Here is a 19,441-nt window from a genome sequence, read left to right as displayed (position 1 = left end):
GTGGTTGCTGATTATCGTCACCATGGATCACTTGTTAAGGACAAACACCACAAAGGTGGTCTCATTTGGTGGTCAATCACCATGATGATATAATATGAACATGGCAAGAGAAAAATCTCCAAAACCCTCAATTTTAAAAAAGAATTAGAGCCTTGTTGGCTTGTAGCGAGGCTGGAGTTCGCCAATGTTGAAGAAGAAGAGAAGGAAATAAAGAAATAAAAAGAATTAAATATTTAAAAATAAAATAATAAAAAATTGAAAATGATTGTATACAAAAATATTTTTTTATTGAATAGTGAAAAATATTTTTTAATTTTTTCCGTAGGGAGTCGAATCACTGCTCGCTTTTTCCCGGCTCCTGATACCGGGTCGACCCGTTTCGGCCCGTTCCGGTTCCGGACGCTGCCTCGTTTCCCGCGATCGCTCGTGACGTCAAACTCTAAAAAGAGCAAAAATTTTCCTTCCAGTTACAGCGACCGGCGAGCAGATTTTGATCACGCATTCACTCCCGCAACGCCATTACATCAGTGGCCGAATCCCGCGCCCGCGGCGGCGGCGGCGGCGGCGGCGGCGGCATGCGAGCGTGAGCACTTCCTCTTTGCCTCGTGACGATGGCGAAGCCCGCACCGACGGACGCAGTGCTGTTCGCCGGCCTGAGCTGCGTCGCCGGCGTCGCTTGCCGGCACCTCCTCCGGGGCACCCGCGTCCCTTACACCGTCGCCTTGCTCCTCCTCGGCCTCGCCGTCGGCTCTCTGGGTCTCTCTCTTCCTCCCTCCAGCCACGTCCTTTCGTGGGCTTCCGGGAATTTGGCTTCGCCAGTCTCCGTTCGTTCGTCTAGTCTTCCAGAACACTCGTCGCATGAAGTTGTCGAATATTTTTGTCGCATGTTGGTTGCTCTGCTGGTTTTTTCTCGCTTGCATTGTTCAGCTACCGTGGCCTTTAACCGTTGACGGGTTATCTCAAAAGCTTTAAGCTAAACTGGATCGAATTTCCGTGTATCGTATATGTGATTCTTTTAATATAGTTTTGTTTTAATCTGATGAAATGCAGAGTTTGGTACCAGTCTACCGTTAGGGTCACTGGGGAGTGCAATCCGCCTTTGTGAGTTTTCCCTCGTCGTCAAGCATCATCAATTCAAAGGACACAACTTTTTTGGGAGATACGTGCATTAGATGGTTTTTGATCAGGTCTTGAATTAACTTGTTAGCTGCAAAATTTTTGTAGGGGCGGATATTGATCCTGATCTTTTGTTGGCAGTCTTTCTCCCCCCTCTTCTTTTTGAGGGCTCGTTTTCTATGGACAGCCACCAAATTAAGGTTCTTTTTTTCTCAATATCTGCGTCTCCTTTGTAACTTCGGTTCACAGATATGGGTTTGCTGAGATTGGCCCTTTTGTTTTTTTTTTTTTTTTGTCTTCTGAAAAGGGTTGCCCTGACACTGATTCTGTCTATGCTTGTGCGTTTTACTTGAATTAACTGGGCCCTGATGTTATCTTGTACATTGTTTAAAGCTATTGGGAAAAAAGAAAAAGAAATACTCCTTACCTGATGTTTTTGAGGGAGACACAGACTCATTTGGAATCCATACAAGAAGGGCCAACTTTAATAGGACTAGGGAAGGACAACTCTATCATATTCAAATTTGTCGTGCGATGTTTTTCTTTTTTTCACTCTCAAGAGGTCTGAAATTATGAGTATGTCATGTAAAATTGCAGAGAGCATAGGTTTTACCTTCAACCTAAACAATGAGTGTCGAAGTGAAATTTGGAACAATTACCATAAAGTTTTAAGCCTTGAGTTTTGTGCAACAAAGTGACGTGTGATTAGTTTTCCTGGAATTACTTGCTGGTAATTCTTACAAGACTTGAATTGCTATCGCTAGCTATGCACAGATTACTCTGAAAAAGTCTTTGGCAGACGAATGGTCTGCCGATGCTGTACATTATAAATGTAAATCTTTTGAAGCATCTGTACAGTCTAAAGAAAAACTGGTGGACACAAACTCTTCTTTCCGGTGTTATTGGTTTTTCTTTCATTAGGAAAGAGAGAATGAAGAGCCATTTAGACCTGGAAGTTGATAATTGATTGTTTAAACCGAATGCACTTGTTCTCCTGATGCTGAACCGTCTATGCAGAAATGTATGGTACAGATGCTTTTCCTCGCAGGCCCTGGTGTCATTATTTCAACATTTTGCATTGGATGTGCTCTGAAGGTATAGATGGAATTTGATTATCTTTGTAAGCTTTTGATTCTGTAACTATACTCAATTTTACTTTTGGCAGCTTACTTTTCCATATGAATGGAGTTGGCAGACATCTTTACTGCTGGGGGCAGTTTTGAGTGCAACTGATCCTGTGGCTATTGTGGCCTCATTGAAAGAACTTGGAACAAGCAGAAAATTGAGTACAATCATTGAGGGAGAATCAATGATGAATGATGGGTGAGCCTTGCCTTTCATCTTCAGATTTCATTGTTTCTATGTTGGCATTGATCTTTTAGCCTAGTGATAATTATGCTTTAGTGTGCAAATGGAATAAGAGGATCGACTTTGTAGTTTTGGTCACTGAATTTCGTCCAAGGTCATACTCCATGTTTTGTAAGTTTATTTCCAGATCAATTTTGATGATCTTCCCCTTGAAAGTATGAGCTTGAGGACATGTCGTCTCTCAAGAGTATTTTCTGGAGGGCATTGCGGTGATGTAATTGATATGGGTCTTGTGATTTAAAGTTTCAGTATGATTCTTTCTGTCACCAAGAAATCCTTGTCACAATGAATTTTCTGATTAACTGTCACTTAAAGAGATTTCTGGAAGCTCCATGGAATGAAGAGGATGCATTCTCTATCTGACATGACCTTATGTGAGAAATATGAAATGATCATGTAAGGAGTATGATACCCAAGACTGACCATCCTCCACATGTTATAAAGCAACTTTAGTTTGGATTAAGAATGTTAACATTTGTAGCTGTGGCATTAATATAGATCCTCGATTTTGGGGACCAAATATTCTTAGTTATATAAGTCTGAAATGCCTGCATTAATATACTGTACATTCGTTGACTACTTATTCAGGGCATCAGTTGTGTTATATCAGTTGTTCTACAAAATGGTGCTTGGCTGGCACTTGAAATGGGGGGATATATTCAAGTTCTTGACTGAGGCAACAGTTGGAGCGTATGTGTCTTACTTATCACCAGATAGTAACTAGTTGTCAAAGCATAATTTACTCATGACAATCCTTTTTAATTCAGTCTTGGCTTGGGTATAGCTTTCGGCATTGTGTCAGTATATTTGCTGGGGTTTATGCACCATGATCCTGAGATAAATCTGGCTTTGACGCTTTCTGTGAGCTACATTTGTTACTTTACGGTAAGGTACTTCCAACTCAAAGATGCCATAACTATTCTGCTACTTAGATTGTGAAATTAGTTCTTGTTACCTTACTAATATTTTCCTCTTTTCTGTTGTTACCTTACACTTTATGTGGTAGTTTGGTTGAAAACATTGACCAACCACCCATGTTAAAGTCAAGGGTGCATTTAGTTCTGAAAAGCTCTTCAATTCATATCTCACTGAACTTAGTAAGCACTCCAGTTTACTGCTACTGTGTGATTTTTATGCTTTGTTGGTCATCTTCCTATGTTGATAAGTTCTTTATATGTTTCACTTTTCTTCTCATTATGATTGCTAGGACGAAAAATGTTAGTTGTTTTCTAGTTCTCCACATTGTTTTTAGAAAATTGTGAAAAAGAGAGCCTATCGAATTTGCTTTCACTATGCCATCCAATCAATGTTCTGTTTTCACTGATAATGGAATAAAAACAGTTGCCCTGATACTTATAAAGTTTCTTCTGCAAGTGGATTGCGCAAGGATTATATCTCAATTGCATTTCAAACATGTTGTCTTAAGCAGGCATTCAAGCTGGTTCTCCTTCCATTTCTTTCCTTTCTTTATCCAAAAAAAAAAAAAAAAAAAAAAGGGGAATGGTGGGGTTTGGAATTGATGGAATCCATATCTTTCCATCAATTTAAAGGCAATGACTGCTAATGAGTTGCAAGAGCTCTAATTTTGTTTTACTGGCTTTTGTTTACTCTTTCTAGTCTCTTTTCCCCTTTGAATTGAGAACTTTTTACCTTTAGTCCGTTTCATGCTGAAAGGTAAGTGAAGGAGCATGACTCTTCATAAGTGGAAATCATTACTTATACTCGCCTTATTCTTTTTCTAGCCCTGTATCTTCTTATCTCTAGAAATCGCCTAGTTCTGAGACCGATATTATTCTTTCACTTTCATGCTATGTTGGTTGGTAGTTCCCTCATCGTCCACATTTTCTTAATCCATGGCAACACGAAGTGTAACAGTGTTGACGTTGAAAGGCATCATTGACCAGTGATGTGAAGCTCATAGGTGTCCATTCTTTTTAAGACTGTTACTATAAACTTCACCTATGAAGGTAAATTCTCCGTTAGTAAAAGCTATTTGAAATGAAAATATACACATATAATTAGTTGCTCTTAAACAGGTGAAGTGGTTATAGTTTATTTATGAACTTATGGTTGTTTAAACGTGTATGGGATTTTCTTCAATCGTAAAGCACATGTACAAGTTCGACAATTACTCAACTTTAAACATGGATGTGTTGCTTGTATTTTATAGGCTCAGGAAGTTGCTGACAGTTCTGGCATCTTGACAGTGGTCACTTTAGGAATGTAAGTATAGTTAATTTCTTTTTGATGTGCTATATGTTTGTCCTTCGGAAGACATATTCCTGAGTATGCAAATGATAAACAGGGTTTTTGCTGCTGTTGGTAGGACTACTTTCAAAGGTAATTGTCAACAGAGCTTGCATAACTTTTGGTGAGTCCTTTTTCTTCCTTTTTCCATTTCCATTCTTTTCAGTATCTGGTGTTCTTAAAGATCTACATTTGTCTTGGTATTTAGAGGAGATATTGTAATCGATTTATGTCAATGCTAACTGCACTTTTAATCTCCACAATTTGGTTTGTGTTAGATGTTATTCCATTCAACAAAATTCTTCTTTTGTTATCCAGCATAGATGTGGATGCTCTTCAGATTAGCACTAGCTTTCTACCCATGGATGCCTGTGCTTTTATGTGTAAAAAAGGACTATTTCTTCTTCTGCTTCTGAGAGTATTTAAACAGCCATCTCATACTACCAGAGTGAACTTGTTCTGGAATTTTCAAGGGCCAGAGAGAGTTATTAAGGGCGCATTTGGTAACATTTCTATTTAAAAATTGTTTCAGGGAACAGAAATAGAAAAAAATGTTTCTGTTCCGATGAACAATTTTTGAATAAAAAAACGCGCTTGATAAACTTGTTCCGGGAATAAAAAATGAATAGAAACACGTTTGGTAAATTTGTGTGCTTTTTTTGTTTCTTTTAATTTTTTTAATATTTTTATTTTATTTTTCTTATTTTCTTTCTTTTTTCTTTTTTTCTTCTTTTGGCCGGTTGCCGGCCGGCGACAGCCGATGAGGGCCGGCGGCCTCGCCCAGCCACGGCGAGTCACCGTGGTTGGGTGAGGCTTGGCCTCGCTTTGGCTAGCGAGCTCGAGCTCGCCCGATCCGGCGAGCCTAAGCTTGCCCAGCCTTGCCCCACGCCGGCAAGGCTCGGCCTCGCCCGGGGCCGGCGACGCTCCGGCGAGGTTGCTGGCCCTCATTGGCTGATCGCCGGCCATAGCCGAGGCCGGCAACCGGCCAAAGAAAAAAGAAAAAGAAAAGAAGAAAAGAAAGAGAAGAAAAAGAGAGGAGAGAGAATTTGTTCTTAAAAATTGTTCCGAAACAAGAAACGCGTTTTTCTTATTTCTTGTTTCTATTCCAAATGTGTTCCTGGGAACAAAAAAATAGATTTGGAACAAAAACACAAACAAACACGTTTCTGTTCTTTTTTTGTTCCCCGGAAAAAAAAAACAGAAATTTTGTTCATAAACAGAAACAAAGAACATTAACAGCCATCTCGTACTACCAGAGTGAACTTGTTCTGGAATTTTCAAGGGCCATTTGTTTCATCTTTTATTAAGCATAATACTTGTTGACTTCCCTTCCAAAATGATAAAGAATTGCTTTACTTCTGAAAAATCATGAAAAGATTTTGCATGGTTAAAGAACCTCATAATACATGTCCATAATGTTTGTTTAAAGATTCGAGAATTTAGTATCATTAATAAAACTCAAATTTCGAAGGCTAAAAGCAAAAACAAAAGCAAATCGTTAAATTGCAAAGCCAAAATGAAGGTTGCCCCAACAGTCCAAACAGAGTCTAAACTCAGCCACAGTGACCATGATCAACAAATAAACTTTAATTGCATTGGGAAACAGAGAGTGGTAGATGAGCAATTACTGAAGTAGTCTTCTCATTCAACCATAGTACAGAAGCCAATTTTGCTGCTTTTAAGACTTAAAGAAGTAACTTATTATTGTTTCAACAAAAGAGATAATAACAAGGATAAATTCAAATTCTTTTGGTTTTTTGTTAATTTTTTCTGCCTTACATTTTATTTTCCTGGAAGTGGACTCCTAATATTTTATTTTCCTGGGGAACTCCAGTTGTTTTGTCACAATATGTGGTACTTCTGTCATTCTCTTTTTCCTTTTGTATTGCTTTTCTTTTTCCTGTTTATGCTAAAAGTAAAACTCTCAACCTGCAACATATTATTTGTTCTCTAATTTAAACACCTGGTGGCTGCTTTTTATCTGGCAAGGAAAGTTCCTTCACTGGGGTAACATCCAACCATTTTCTCCTCCTGATTTCTGCTGCTTCCGTTATTGCTTCAAGTAATAACATTTTGCTTGTATGAAATGCTGTATTATATAGAAAATTCCCTTCCATAGGATGGCTAATAGTTTGTATCAATTATTTAAAGAAAAGAAATCTAGTTTATGAGAAGTGATTTTTACTTTTCATTTTGTGTCCTATATCAACCCATGACTCTTCTTTCTTGCCTGTCAATGCGAAAGTTGACATCAGGGCACAGCCTAGTAGTCATATCTAGTCAGCCGGTATTTGTTGGTAGCCAAAAAAGATTGATTTTAGGAGGTATCCTTTTGCTTTTTGTATCTAGTGAATTTGATACTTTACTCTGTGCTTTGAATACATCCTTTTCTGTTTACCTGAAACATTTTGACAATGCTGATGCACGGAATTGTTCCCCTTCTACATCTTCGATGGATCTTCATTTGTGTAGCATCCTGCATCGAATGTTTCTTTACCTTATGTTCAATCGTCAGCATTTTGGCTCAAAATGTGTAATTCTCTCTCTCTCTCTCTCTCAGGGAGGGGACTGCCTACATTGCTAATACGTTGATTTTCATACTGAGGTAACTGCATTGGCCTTCTATTTGTTGAGTTGTTGCTACAGTTTCTATAACTGTGAAGCACATTTGGAAGAATGTTTTCCTTTTTTACCTTTGCTAATTCAAGGCATCATGTTTAAAGGAAGTCTGGCAAATTTGATGGAAGATGATGGTCAGAGTTAGAGCAATCTTTCTTGGATTTGCTTCCACATAAAAAAATTAGACGGGTTTTTGCTTTTTCCAAGGATTAGTTCAAAATTGTTTTTGGGAACAGAGGAAGTAGGAAGAGGAAAGGAGAATTTAGATAGGTTTGTATGAAAGTGTGACATTATTAGCGGGAACAACCTCCCCCCCCCCAAAAAAAAATAAAAAAAAGTCTGTGAGATTAGTTTAAACATCAGTCCTAAATTAATTGGCTATGCAAAATGCTCTTACTGTGACTGAAAAGTTCTAAAACATTCATGGAAAAGCTGATTAAACAGTGACTGAGATCTGTTTCTCTTCTCTTTGGCTCAATACTTCCATGATTTTTTTTTCTTTTCCCTTTGCATGTCTTTAAGTTTTGATGGTCACAAGTGGAAGCTGCCATATTTTGGGTTTAGTAGGACTTTCAAAAGGGATGGCGAGTGGATTTGGTGAAAGTAAAAAAGGTAGGCGACTGAAGGGGAATGACTGTGCCATGTTATTCTCTGTGCAGAGTTATTTTCCTATTGATAAAATCAAATGGTCAAAACATTTATTCATCCATTGAAAGAAACTTTCTTGCAGTGGGGTGATCATGGCAAAAGGTTTTTTCTGCTCCGACAATATTGCCAAAGCTGGTACTGTTGATTTTCCATTGTTCATTTCATCTTTGCTGTTGTAAATCATCTGTTAAATCATAAGACTTATTTCCTATGTTTATAAAGCAAATACTGACAATTTTCCTTGATCAGATGCCTGCTGTAAGATAGTTTTTCCCACAAGGGACAGAAATAGTTTGGATAGAGTAATGTCACATTGATAGTTTAAGTTTAGTTAATCTGGCATTCTGCTTTCAGATACACTTATGTCCATTTTTCTTGATCAGGTAAGTTCTTTGCTAAGATTGGGTTTGCACAGACTAGTGTTGGATAAGTCTAGGTTGACTCTATGGCTTGATCTCGCCAGTTTACTCTTCCAAGTCTCAGCCTTTTCTTATTTTCTTTCCCCCATATTTTGGGGTGTATGTGTGACATTTTTCTTTGCTAGAGTCGTTCAAAGCACTTTGTTAGTTCTTGCTATATTATTAGTATTCTTTTCTTGCTCTGTTGTGGCTGACATGCCAAGACTGGAAAAGAGAGGCCTTAAAGAGGAGGTTGGACACCTATATCATCTCCGGTAGATGGGTGCGTCCATATGGCGAACTTTGCAGATGAGGCAGAAGACTAAGTAAAATTTTTGCCTCAAACCTTGATGAATTTGAAGATGCTATGGGACTTTTGTGAAATTATTGAGAAAAATATTGACCCAAGCAACTGATTTAAGTGTCTTGTTGGCAAGTCTAGCATATTGTGGTGGCACTCAACTGAACACATAATTTTCTTGATTTACATTTCTAGCTTTAGGACCATTTATATATTTTGTAGTCAAGATAGAGGAGATAACCAACAATGACATTCAATTTTGCTTTCGAAGCTAAAGTTGCTAAACATGTCTTTGTCATGAACCAGTAAAAGTTGTTACTCTGTTCAATATGGGGAAGACCACATAGTGTTTTGGGCTTAGCTGTTGGCTGTGGTCGGGTGAATATGTCCGACTTGGTCTTTGGAGTTTGGACTGCCGACATTTTACTTCGATTTCAGCATTGTTGCACCTAATTGTCCAACTTCTTCACTGATCCACAGAGTCATTTAAACTGCTTCTTTCAGGGAGCTCCTGGGGCTATCTCTTTCTTCTTTATGTCTTTACTCAAGTAGCAAGAGCGCTGGTTGTGGTTATTCTGTATCCTCTTCTACAGTATTTTGGATATGGTTTGAGCTGGAAAGAAGCTGTCATGGTCTTTTGGTCTGGTCTGAGAGGAGCAGTTGCATTATCAATGGCCTTATCAATTAAAGTAATATTGTTTAACCCCATTTGGAGTCATCAGTAGACTAATGTGTGCTTCATCAGGACTGTCCATTACATAATTCTTTATTCTCCAGAATTGTATACTGTGATTTGCTAGTGCATCAATAATTTGGAAGCTTTATGTTTCTTTAGTTAACTGGTATGTCAAAGTGAAGTTAGTGGAAACGTGGGTGAACTTCATGTTGCCTAATAACTACATTCATTTGGCTGCCGGTGATCTTCTCTCTCACTAGGTTAAGGTGCTGTGATGAATGTAGCACTGCTGAATATGAGGAATAGGTTCCTTTTCCCCCTTTTTTTATGTGAACTTGATCACCAGATACAAATGAGTCACAAAGTCAAGGCTTATTAGCTCTGATTAGCACAAACTGAAAAAAGATCTTGGATATTGATTATCATAGTTCATTTTAAATTCGGGACAGTGCAATTGCATCCCAAAAACTCTGTACATAGATATGTGAAAATAAGATAGTCTGTGGCTTAATGATTAAGTACGTACAAGGTGATGGATATTATTGTGAGAAAGATGAGAGATTTGTCTGGATTGAGTGCGTTCTTTTAGCCTATATGGATGCTAGAGAAATCCTGGATGAATCTTCTTTCGCATTCCAATCTGCATTATTTTTGTTCGTCTTCCAGGATGCCAGCAGTGCCACACCATACATAAGTTCAGAAACAGGAAACCTGGTATTTAATTCCCAATAAATATGCATGTCGGTTGATTTTTAAGTAATTATTCTCCTTATGATAAAAGTGGTTTACTTCCACTAAAGCTGAAAGTTAATGCACATGCTTTTGACAGTTCCTTTTTCTCACTGCCGGCACTGTGTTTCTGACACTTGTTGTCAATGGGTCTACTGCGCAATTCTTGCTTAGTCTCTTTGGCATGGATGAGCTATCAGAGTTGGAGGTCAGACTCCACTGACTTCTGCCATTCCATCGATCAGGAACTTTTCTTTTTTTTGCTTTTTTGTTTTAAAGCAACAGCCAATTATGAAGTTCCTAATTCAGCTTTGAAGAACTGCAATGAAACATAGTTAACATAGACTAAAGTAGGATCCAGAATAGTACCTCTATTTCCTTGCTATGACCAAAACTGGAGCAGATGATGTTGAAAATATTCATGTCAGGCTTTGATTAAACTTGTGAAGATGTGCTTGGTATATATTGTGGGATGTTTCCTGAAAACTTAAGCTTTTGGGAGAAACAGCATAGTAAAAAGCTTCAGGTCAAAGGTCCAAATCTTGGCACTAGTTGTTATTATCTCCATTACTCCTGTTTGTCCTTCGGTTGTTGTTTAATGTGGTAACATCCGTTCTATGTCCATGTGGAACTACCATTAAAGCGCTACCAACAAAGAAACTGACTTATGAATTTTTGGGCAATTGCTGTATGTTCATCTATTGTAACTGCAACAAAAGCTGCTCTCCCCATCCTTGTGGTTCGTGGGACTATTGTCTTTGGTATGGCACTTGATGACTGATTTCACTCAATGCATTTAGATTTAACTGCCTAAGTGAAGATCATGCTTTCAGACCAGGTTGTGGCCTTTAATTTGCAGGTGAAACCGTAAGCTAATGGTATGATTGTATACTTGATGTTTTACAAGGTGGTTGCTTCTGACACATCAAGCAATTTGTCTATCAAATGATAATGTAAGGATAATTGTTGTTAGATGAGTGGGGTCATCTGTCACATTTTATGCTTTGTCTAGTGGCTCCTAGTGAATTAGGTTAGAATCAATGGCTTAAAAGAAAGGGTTGGAGTCAATCGATTGATTTTGACTCTTGCAAAGGCTTATGTCAATATTGTTGCTGATCCTTTAAGATTGTAATGAGTTTTCCTAGAAAGTAGCATATATTTCTGTGTTAAACAAGGGATAACCTAGTATGGAATTGAAAGATACATATCGGGAAAGAATGTAACTGCCAAGGGAAAGCATTTCATCAAATGGTGAGATGTGTCCTATTGACATAGTATCATCCCACTAATCTCATTTCTTAGATGTTTTGAGATGACTTCTTTTGATAATGACCATATTTTGAATTCTGAACAATCATCTGGCAGATGATGCTTTCTTCACTGCCAGGTAATAATATACCTTAGAATGGTGGAGTTATTGATAATGGAGTCTTTCAGCACCTTTTAATGGTTAGTGCCTTGAGAGACGGCATGAGGAAAATTACTTTGGCTTTCGACGTGCATCTCCTCACACACGGATCATCCTATGCCTTATAGTAACCTTGGTCCTGATGATACATATCAACAAAAACCACATGCATTAAGAAATATTAGATGGAGCATGAATAATTCAAAATTTAGCTTGATACCATATCAGGAATTCTGAACCAAAAGTTTTAAGTCATTAGGAGCAGGAGAGTAGCATTGTAAGCTCTGGAAAGCCCCATAAACAAGTAATGTGGAATATTAAATGCTGTTAAGCCTGTAATCATAGATTAAAAACTGTAGATTAATATTCTGGTATAAGTCAAAGTACAGCGTGTGGCTCAATTCCTCCTAACTAGTTTGGGATACACTTGCTTTTAAATGTTTAGCATTTCATAGTTGCTCATAATTAGACTTTCAATCGCTAAATAAATTCTGAGGAATCAAAAATTGAGAAGTTAACATTAAAAAAACATAGATATTTTCTCAATGGATTTGAATCTCTGTCTGAGGTAAAGTTTCAATGCATGAGCATCTTAACGTGAAAATCAAATGAAGAGTTCTTGTTTCCTAAAATGGATAAAATGTTGGTAGTATGTCAGCCCATATCCTCCCTGGTCTACAAGACAAGCAATATTCTTGATGAGCGACTGATGTTTCTGGCGTGTCTTGTGGTCTAATTATGGTTCGGTGTACAGTTGAAGCTTCATTAGTTCTCATGTTTCTCATGGTCAATATTGTCACAGAAACTCACATTGGACCACACAAAGTACAAAATGATGGATGTGGTTCTAGAGGCTTGTGAAAATCTTCAAAATGATGATTTGGGGCCTTTTGATTGGTGCGCTGTCAAAAGTTACATGATGTCCTTAAATAAAATGGACCTGGAAGGGGTGGACCCTCACAGTGTTTCTACCTGCAGCAGTAACCTGGCCAAGATAAATTTACAAGCAACTCGAGTATGCTTTTTAAGGGGTGAGTCACATGTATCTATCATCCGGTCGTTAATATTTGATTTTTTTTTTTAATGTTCATTTTATACAACATGTATTGCCACTGGTAAGTAAAATTTTCTTTCAAGATCTGCTACTTCAAAATTTTAAGCCCATCTATACAGTGGGTCCTGATATGTAGTGTTGCAGCCAAACTGGAAAGACTGTCTGTGGGTATTTCATTAAAGTTGACTTAGGTTGTTTTCCCAGCTGCTCAGGCTGCTTACAAGAGGATGCTTGATGATGGATGGGTAACTCAAATTACAGCATATCTTTTGATGGGCTCAGTTGATAATGCAATGGATTTAGTTTCAAGAGAGCCTTTGTGTGACTGGAAAGGCTTGAAAGTTCATATTGATTTTCGGAATGACTATAGGTGCTTTGGCATACGCATTTTCCCACAAAAGATGGTCAACTATTTGACCCTAAAGAAGCTGAAGTTCGCATGTAGTGCCTGCAGTGCATTTCTTCAAGCCCACAAGATTGCAAGAAGAAAAATCCATGAATATATGGGTATATACTTGATTATCTTTATCATCATGCTTCAACTATTTATCTGCTGTACTTTGTGTGATCATAGATCTTTTTCTTTAACAATTGCATTGGGTTGTCGATCCTGTGAAATTAGACTCATTTTCTGTCATCCTATAGTAGTGATGATTGACTGAAATTAAAGACACATCCTAGGCATGCTGGGTGGAAATTTGGTTTGTCGATGGAAATATACCTCACTCCATGTGAAAGCACTGCCAAGACTATTGCTTCTCTGATTGTCCACCGAAGGTGCCCAAGAATGCAAGTATAATTCACACTTGGAATATGCATTGGCTTATTGATCATTCCCTTCTTTGATGGAAATGAACCAACTTTTTTGTACAGTTGTTTCAGATTCCATGCTTCGTGATTGTCCTATAGAAAGAATAGGTTTTTTAATTCTGCCGATGTTAGTTGGTTGGGCCCGTGTGCAAATGGCCTTGCTGAATATTTTTCAGATTGGGCAGGGTCAATTGAATGTAGACTCCATGACCTAGAAATGAGGGTTTATGTTGTTTCACCAGAACGAGGGACAGCATCTGCAGAATTGAGTTCATTATAAGCATTGGTTGTGCTTTTGCCAAGCTGCTTTCTGTAGAGTTTATGGAAATTGAGTTCTGCGCACAAGTAACTTCCAAAACCATGGCCCAGAACTTCTGATATTTTTTATTCACTTTATATCTTTGAATGTTCAGGATGAAGGTTCTTCTTTTTAATTTTTGTAAGGACATATCACTTGTTAAGATACATGCTTTATATTCATCATGGGCACATCAAGCTTTTGATAAAAAAAAGGTTGTTCAACATGGTATAACAGCTTCAAGTGGAGGGATTGTATCCTATTCATCCTTGCATTGGATGTGGTACGTCTAAATTGTAGATTTCACATGTAGGTCCAACTTACAAGCAATGGGGGTTGTTAAGAGATATGCTTGATTTACATTGGATGCATGTTGCCTGATGGCTCAACATTGAGAGAAATGGTTAATTCATGCCTCTAAGTAGCTGAAGGATGGGCACAATTAGTTCATTACCTCATTACACTGCAGAATGCTTCTGCTGTTGATATGCGATACAAGAGACCCATAGTTACTGGCCCTTTTTCCCCCTGAAGTTAACTTAATATGTCTCCTTTTGCAGTGGATGTTCTTGTAGGAACAACCTCTTTTTCACTACCGACTTATCTCTCTCTCTCTCTCTCTCTCTCTCTCTCTCTCTCTAGGTGAAAGTAACATTATAGCTAATGTCATCAGTGAAAGTGAAGCAGAAGAAAAGGAAGCCAGAAAGCTTTTAGAAGACATTCTTCTCGCATTTCCTGAGGTTCTGAAACATGAACTTTATTCTCTAGATTTCATGTATGGTGCTATATGCAGATTTTCCTTTGCTACCATACGAGCTCTTCCTCTATCTTAAGAAGTGATAGTAGATCAATGCTTATTGGAGGAAGTTCTCAGGTTTTACAAATTGTGAGAACAAGTCAAGTTATGTACTCACTGCTGAATGATTTAGAAGATTACATTCAGAATCTTGGCAAAGATGGTGTGTTGGAAGATAAATTGTCGCTCCATCTTCATGAGCTTGTCCAGGTAGTTGCTTCTGCAGCACCATCCTCTTCTCTTTTTTCTCACTCGGTAAAGACCAAAAATCCAGATAAACATTTTTTGGTATGCAGAGTGCTGGCCATCATAGAAATGGCTCTTAACAGGAGAAAACTAACATAGTTCACAGAAGTTGGGTTGAATTACCAATTTGTTATTCTTTAGTTTGAGAGGCCGATGAGGAGAATTTAATATAAGATGACTCTAGCGACTAATTGTTGCTACTAAACACACCATTTCAGTTATTTTTTAGAAAGGGGCAAAGAAAGTATCTAGGGATCTGAATTTTTTTAGACATCTGTTAAGTTATTAGTCATTATACACAATGGAAACATATTCATCTAACTATAAGTGGAATGGAAGGCTGGGTTCTTCAGTATTTGTTTGTTTGACACCTGTCAGTGTGCTCATGCTGTCATTCTGTGTAATCTTAAAGAACTCATTTCTCTGCCGGCAGAGTGATTACAAGAAACTGTTAAGGTCTCCTCCTCGCATAAAGGTTCCCACGGCAAGAGACGTGATAAGGCAGCATCCTTGTCTTGGTATCCTTCCATATGAGGTTCGCCAGGCTCTAGAAAATTCTGTGAAGGAAATACTCAAACCCCAGGGAATGGTACTTTCCGAGAAGGGATGCTTGCCAAGGTCTTTGTTTCTAATAGCAAATGGTCTAGTTAAGGTAAGCATATGTCAACTAAAGCAAGGTCTTTTCGAGACTGTACATTATGTATTAGACTGATTGGACCACTCAATAGGACCCCTTTTGCTTCCTGCAACTTTTTTCTAATGGCAAGTACTGCTTCTTATGCTCCTCTTATGGCAGTCTGAAGTGAGGTGTCCCAATAGCCCCCATGGTTTATGTGCGACATTTCCTGAAGGATGTGTCATGGGCCTCTATGAATTGCTGTCTGGGAAAAATGATTTCTGTGATTTGACTTCAGATACTGTGGTACTCTGTTACGTGATCGAAGTCAAAGTATTACTTCCAGTAGTGAGATTGATTCCTGAAGTGAAGAATATACTCTGGCAGGTAGAGTTGCTCTGAGTGCGACTTGTTGATGCAAGAGTAAATTAGTATCTTGAGGGTCTTATTTCTTTATGGTCTACAGAGAGTAATATTTCAACTGTAGGTCAGTGCAAAAGTGCAGGAGAATGAAGAGTCCTACTGTGTCTATCTGTTTCTTGCTTGTGAGTCGCATGGAGGTGTAAATTGGTAGTTCTTTAACCCATACTCAAATGGATGGCAGGAATATCATTACTTCAAATAGGTGGTGCACTGGTCAGATAGCAACGTTGTCTGTACTTTAAACTAGTGTAAAGGCAAGAGAGGGGGAGAGAGAAAAGGGTTGATGCTGCTGTTATCTTGGAAGCCTTACATAAATCTAAAGAGTAGTTGCTCTGCTTTTGTTATTGATTTGCAGGAGTGCATTGTAGTTTTGGCCAAACTTTTGCTTCCCCAAGAGTTTGAGAAGACATCAATACCTGAGCTAAGAACTTTTCTTCTGGAAAGATCTTCACTGATCACCTACATAGCAGGAGAAGCTGTGGAAATTTGGAACGAGTCAGTTGGCTTCCTATTGGAAGGATTTTTGCGAACTCCAGATCTCCCTTCGGTGGTAACTGTGGAATCTCCAGCTGTGCTGTTGCCCTCACAGGAGAGTCCAAATTCTTCCACACCAGAAGCACCAGGTAATTCTGTTACCTTGTTTGATACCAACTCAAGCAGCTTGCATGTAACAACGAGTCGATCGCTGTAGATTGAGTAATGGCAAGCGAAGAATGTAAAGAAACGGGGGGTTTCATCTCTAGCAAACTTAACTTTAAATTTGTAAACAGAGAGTTTAGCCCAAGGAGAACATGTCTGGTCTAAGCGTAAAGTATAGCAGCAATGACTGATGTCGATGTGGTTTTCTGACTGGCAGGCTCTATGGTGCCTGGCTTTCGTCATTACGGATCGCGGTATCAAGTTGAGGAAATAGCGACGATAGCGCATGTGGATCTATCGGGTTGGTGCTTTTGATGGTCCAATTTTTGGGCACATTAAGGATGAGTTCCCAGCAGCAGCAGTGCTTGGGAATATGCTCAGAGCAAGTTAAATTCTTTTTACTATATTATATTTTATGGGAAATTACTAAAAAAGTCATAAATCTATTGCACTTTAATCCTAAACTTATCAATCATGAGACATAAATCTTTTTGTCAATTTAATCATTTCAGCTAATTTTGATCGTAAATTGCTAATGTGAACAATGCCCATTCTTTGCGTGTATAATGTCACTATGAGATATAATGATCAAATCACTCATGTCTTTCGATCTTGTGTACTTTTGTCAAATATTCTGCCCGATTGGCACGCACTTCGTGTAGTTTCGACAGACAACAAACGACACAACGTAAGCAAAAAATCGGATGGTCGGCATTTCGTGATGTTTATGTCACTCTCACCGACAAACATTCAAGTAACTTACTCAAATTGCAAAAAAGATTAATCCTCGGTTTATCGCTTTTTCTTAAAGTAAAATAGAATCTACGAGGGGGGGTTCGGGTTCAACTTTTGGCGTCTAACTTTGAGCGTTCGCTCCGTTTTGGTCCTTTTTCATCTTTCGTGCAACTAGATTCTCTTATTCGTACGATTTGTGCCATGGAAATGGATCGAGAGAGACATAAAGACTCGATTTCACTAGTTACGAAAGTGCCACAACATGATATAGATGCTAATCCTAGGGAATGGGAGAATTCGATTGCACAAAGTCCAACAAGCTAATATTAACTAGCAAATCTGTTAAAAAGGTAACATTTTTCACGACTGCGCACGCGCCGAACAATCTAACTTGTTAGAGAAAAAAACACAGAGAAAAGAAATTGGAGGTGCCAAAGGGCAATTCGAAGTGTAATTGGTACTCACCAGCGAAAATAGAGAGAGGGAGGGAGAGGAAAATTCAAAGGGCCCAAGAAGAAGCGGCAAAAGATGGCAATGGCAACGCCCACAGAGGAACCCGTCAAGGCAAACGGAAAAATAAACGCTTCCAGCAACTCCCAAGCCCGAGACGCGTCGCGTGGATGGAACAGTAGGGAGACCGACCGGTTCAACCCCACTCCCTTCCCCCCTTGGAAATCCAACCGATCTCTCCCGGACTCGATCGCGTCGACCCCGGGGCGTTGACATCAGTCGCAAAGCGGAATCTAGAGAGAAAAAAAAGCAATAAGATACAGAGAGAGAGAGAGAGAGAGAGAGAGAGATCCCCGATACCGTATCCCACCACCCGCCATCTCTTAAAACTCTTCCCCCCCTCCCTCTCTCCCCGAACGCGGTCCCTTCGGTCCTTCGCCAACACGCTTACGCGGCTTCCGACACTCCCCCAGCCTTATATTTACTGGCTCCCGTGTCGGTACTCCCACTCACCACCTTCCAACTCGCTTCGGCCTCCGTGTCCTCTCCTCGTCTCTCTCTCCCCCTCTGCCTCTCTTTCCGTGCTCCAACTGTCGCCCAGCTGCTTTCTAGGATTTTGGAGTGCAGACAATGGCCGACCTCAGCACCGCCCACCCTCAGGAACGGACGCCACGCGTCGTCCCCCCTCCTGGCTTCGTGTTCGACCCTTCTTCCTCCTCCACCCCTCGTCTGGTCCCTCCACGCGGCCGCGTCCTGAAGAGCGTCCTCCGGGCCCTGCTCTCCCCGCTGCTCTGTTGCAAGAAGCGGGGCGCGGGCCGCAGACCCTCCGCCGTTCGGCCGTCCTGACGCCGATGCCCGACTTCTGGTCGGATTCCATAGGAGCTCCCTCATTCCATTCGTTCTATTTAGCTCAGAAACGCCTCTGCTTCTGCTTCTGCTTCTGCTCTGCGCAGTCCCGTCTTCCTGGAATTTCTTGTGGACACCCCGCGGCGACCCCGTCTGATCAAAACCGCCCGGTTCTTGGCTGACGATGGGTTGCTGTCTCCGGCTCATCCAAACTGCGAATGGTGGATTTTCTTGAAATTTTGTCTAGCTTAAGTTATAGGCTCTGTTGTTCATTTTACGCTCTTTTTTTTGTCGATTCTCTTCGCTTGTTTCGTTAGCACACTTGTAGACTTTGTAAGGCTAGTTTTGACCTTCAATATGATCGTTCTCTCGATCGAAAAATGGTGCAGCGTTTCTCCTACTTCTCTTAAGGTTTCCAGAGAGGCGACTGAGTCCCCCGCAATATAATGAGAATCGAGCTGACATGTGTGACGAGCGCAGCAGGCGATGCCTGCGCTACTCGAACTGCCCCCGCTCCGGAATCTAATGGAATAGTAGGCATTTCCAAAAGTAATTGAATCCCGGGGGGTCTGAAAAGCCCCGGAAAGGAGGAACCCCCATCAAGGTCATGAAGCACTTTTCATCTTTGTGATGATGGACACGTTTATGGCTGAACAGAGAATCGTACTTGGGACAGTGTCAGACGCAAAAGCCGGTTCAAGATTCAAGTTGCAAAGCTGCATGGTTGCAATAGAGTGATGGGATATCCAATCTAGCATCTAGATTCGGTAAAAAAGAACCCCGAAAGTTGAACCTACAAAATTTTGTGGATTGCTGTATTTCATTTTTTGTGTAGGGGATTTCGAGATGACAAATTACTCGGGAGAGAAAAACCCATTTGAGAACAACTATGGAGAGGGAGAAAGTGTGGAAACGAAAATTTCTAAAATTGTGGAGAACGTTATTTTAGGGTTTAGCCGGTAAAGCTCTATTTACAAATGTCATTTGTCAATACTTTCTTTATAAGTTAATCTTATGT

At 39.7% G+C, this 19,441-nt stretch overlaps 1 protein-coding gene across 7 annotated transcripts; it reads left to right on the top strand.

Annotated features, from left to right (window-relative positions):
- The first annotated feature begins 488 nt into the window (after window positions 1-488).
- Window positions 489-17,000, top strand: LOC104432996 (sodium/hydrogen exchanger 8). Of its 7 annotated transcripts, none has more exons than XM_018868905.2 (22): window positions 489-756; window positions 1,051-1,101; window positions 1,225-1,316; window positions 2,134-2,211; window positions 2,312-2,439; window positions 3,073-3,174; window positions 3,252-3,369; window positions 4,655-4,707; window positions 4,790-4,855; window positions 7,292-7,336; window positions 8,081-8,133; window positions 9,202-9,386; window positions 10,040-10,087; window positions 10,203-10,310; window positions 12,313-12,541; window positions 12,769-13,071; window positions 14,315-14,412; window positions 14,547-14,678; window positions 15,148-15,366; window positions 15,511-15,717; window positions 16,109-16,376; window positions 16,610-17,000. In XM_018868905.2, exons 1-22 carry the CDS (start codon window positions 612-614, stop codon window positions 16,705-16,707), a joined length of 2,826 nt encoding a protein of 941 aa, XP_018724450.2. In that variant the 5' UTR covers window positions 489-611; the 3' UTR covers window positions 16,708-17,000. The 7 variants fall into 7 exon arrangements, with proteins under 7 accessions (XP_018724450.2, XP_039163601.1, XP_018724449.2 ...); XM_039307667.1 differs by having other exon boundaries at window positions 490-756; window positions 1,258-1,316; window positions 2,282-2,439; XM_018868904.2 differs by having other exon boundaries at window positions 490-756; window positions 2,282-2,439; window positions 4,811-4,855.
- Window positions 17,001-19,441: the final 2,441 nt, after the last annotated feature.

The sequence above is a fragment of the Eucalyptus grandis genome, chromosome 2, assembly GCF_016545825.1.
Source record: "Eucalyptus grandis isolate ANBG69807.140 chromosome 2, ASM1654582v1, whole genome shotgun sequence".
NCBI classification, from domain to species: domain Eukaryota; kingdom Viridiplantae; phylum Streptophyta; class Magnoliopsida; order Myrtales; family Myrtaceae; genus Eucalyptus; species Eucalyptus grandis.
This window is presented reverse-complemented; position numbering and strand designations above follow the sequence as displayed.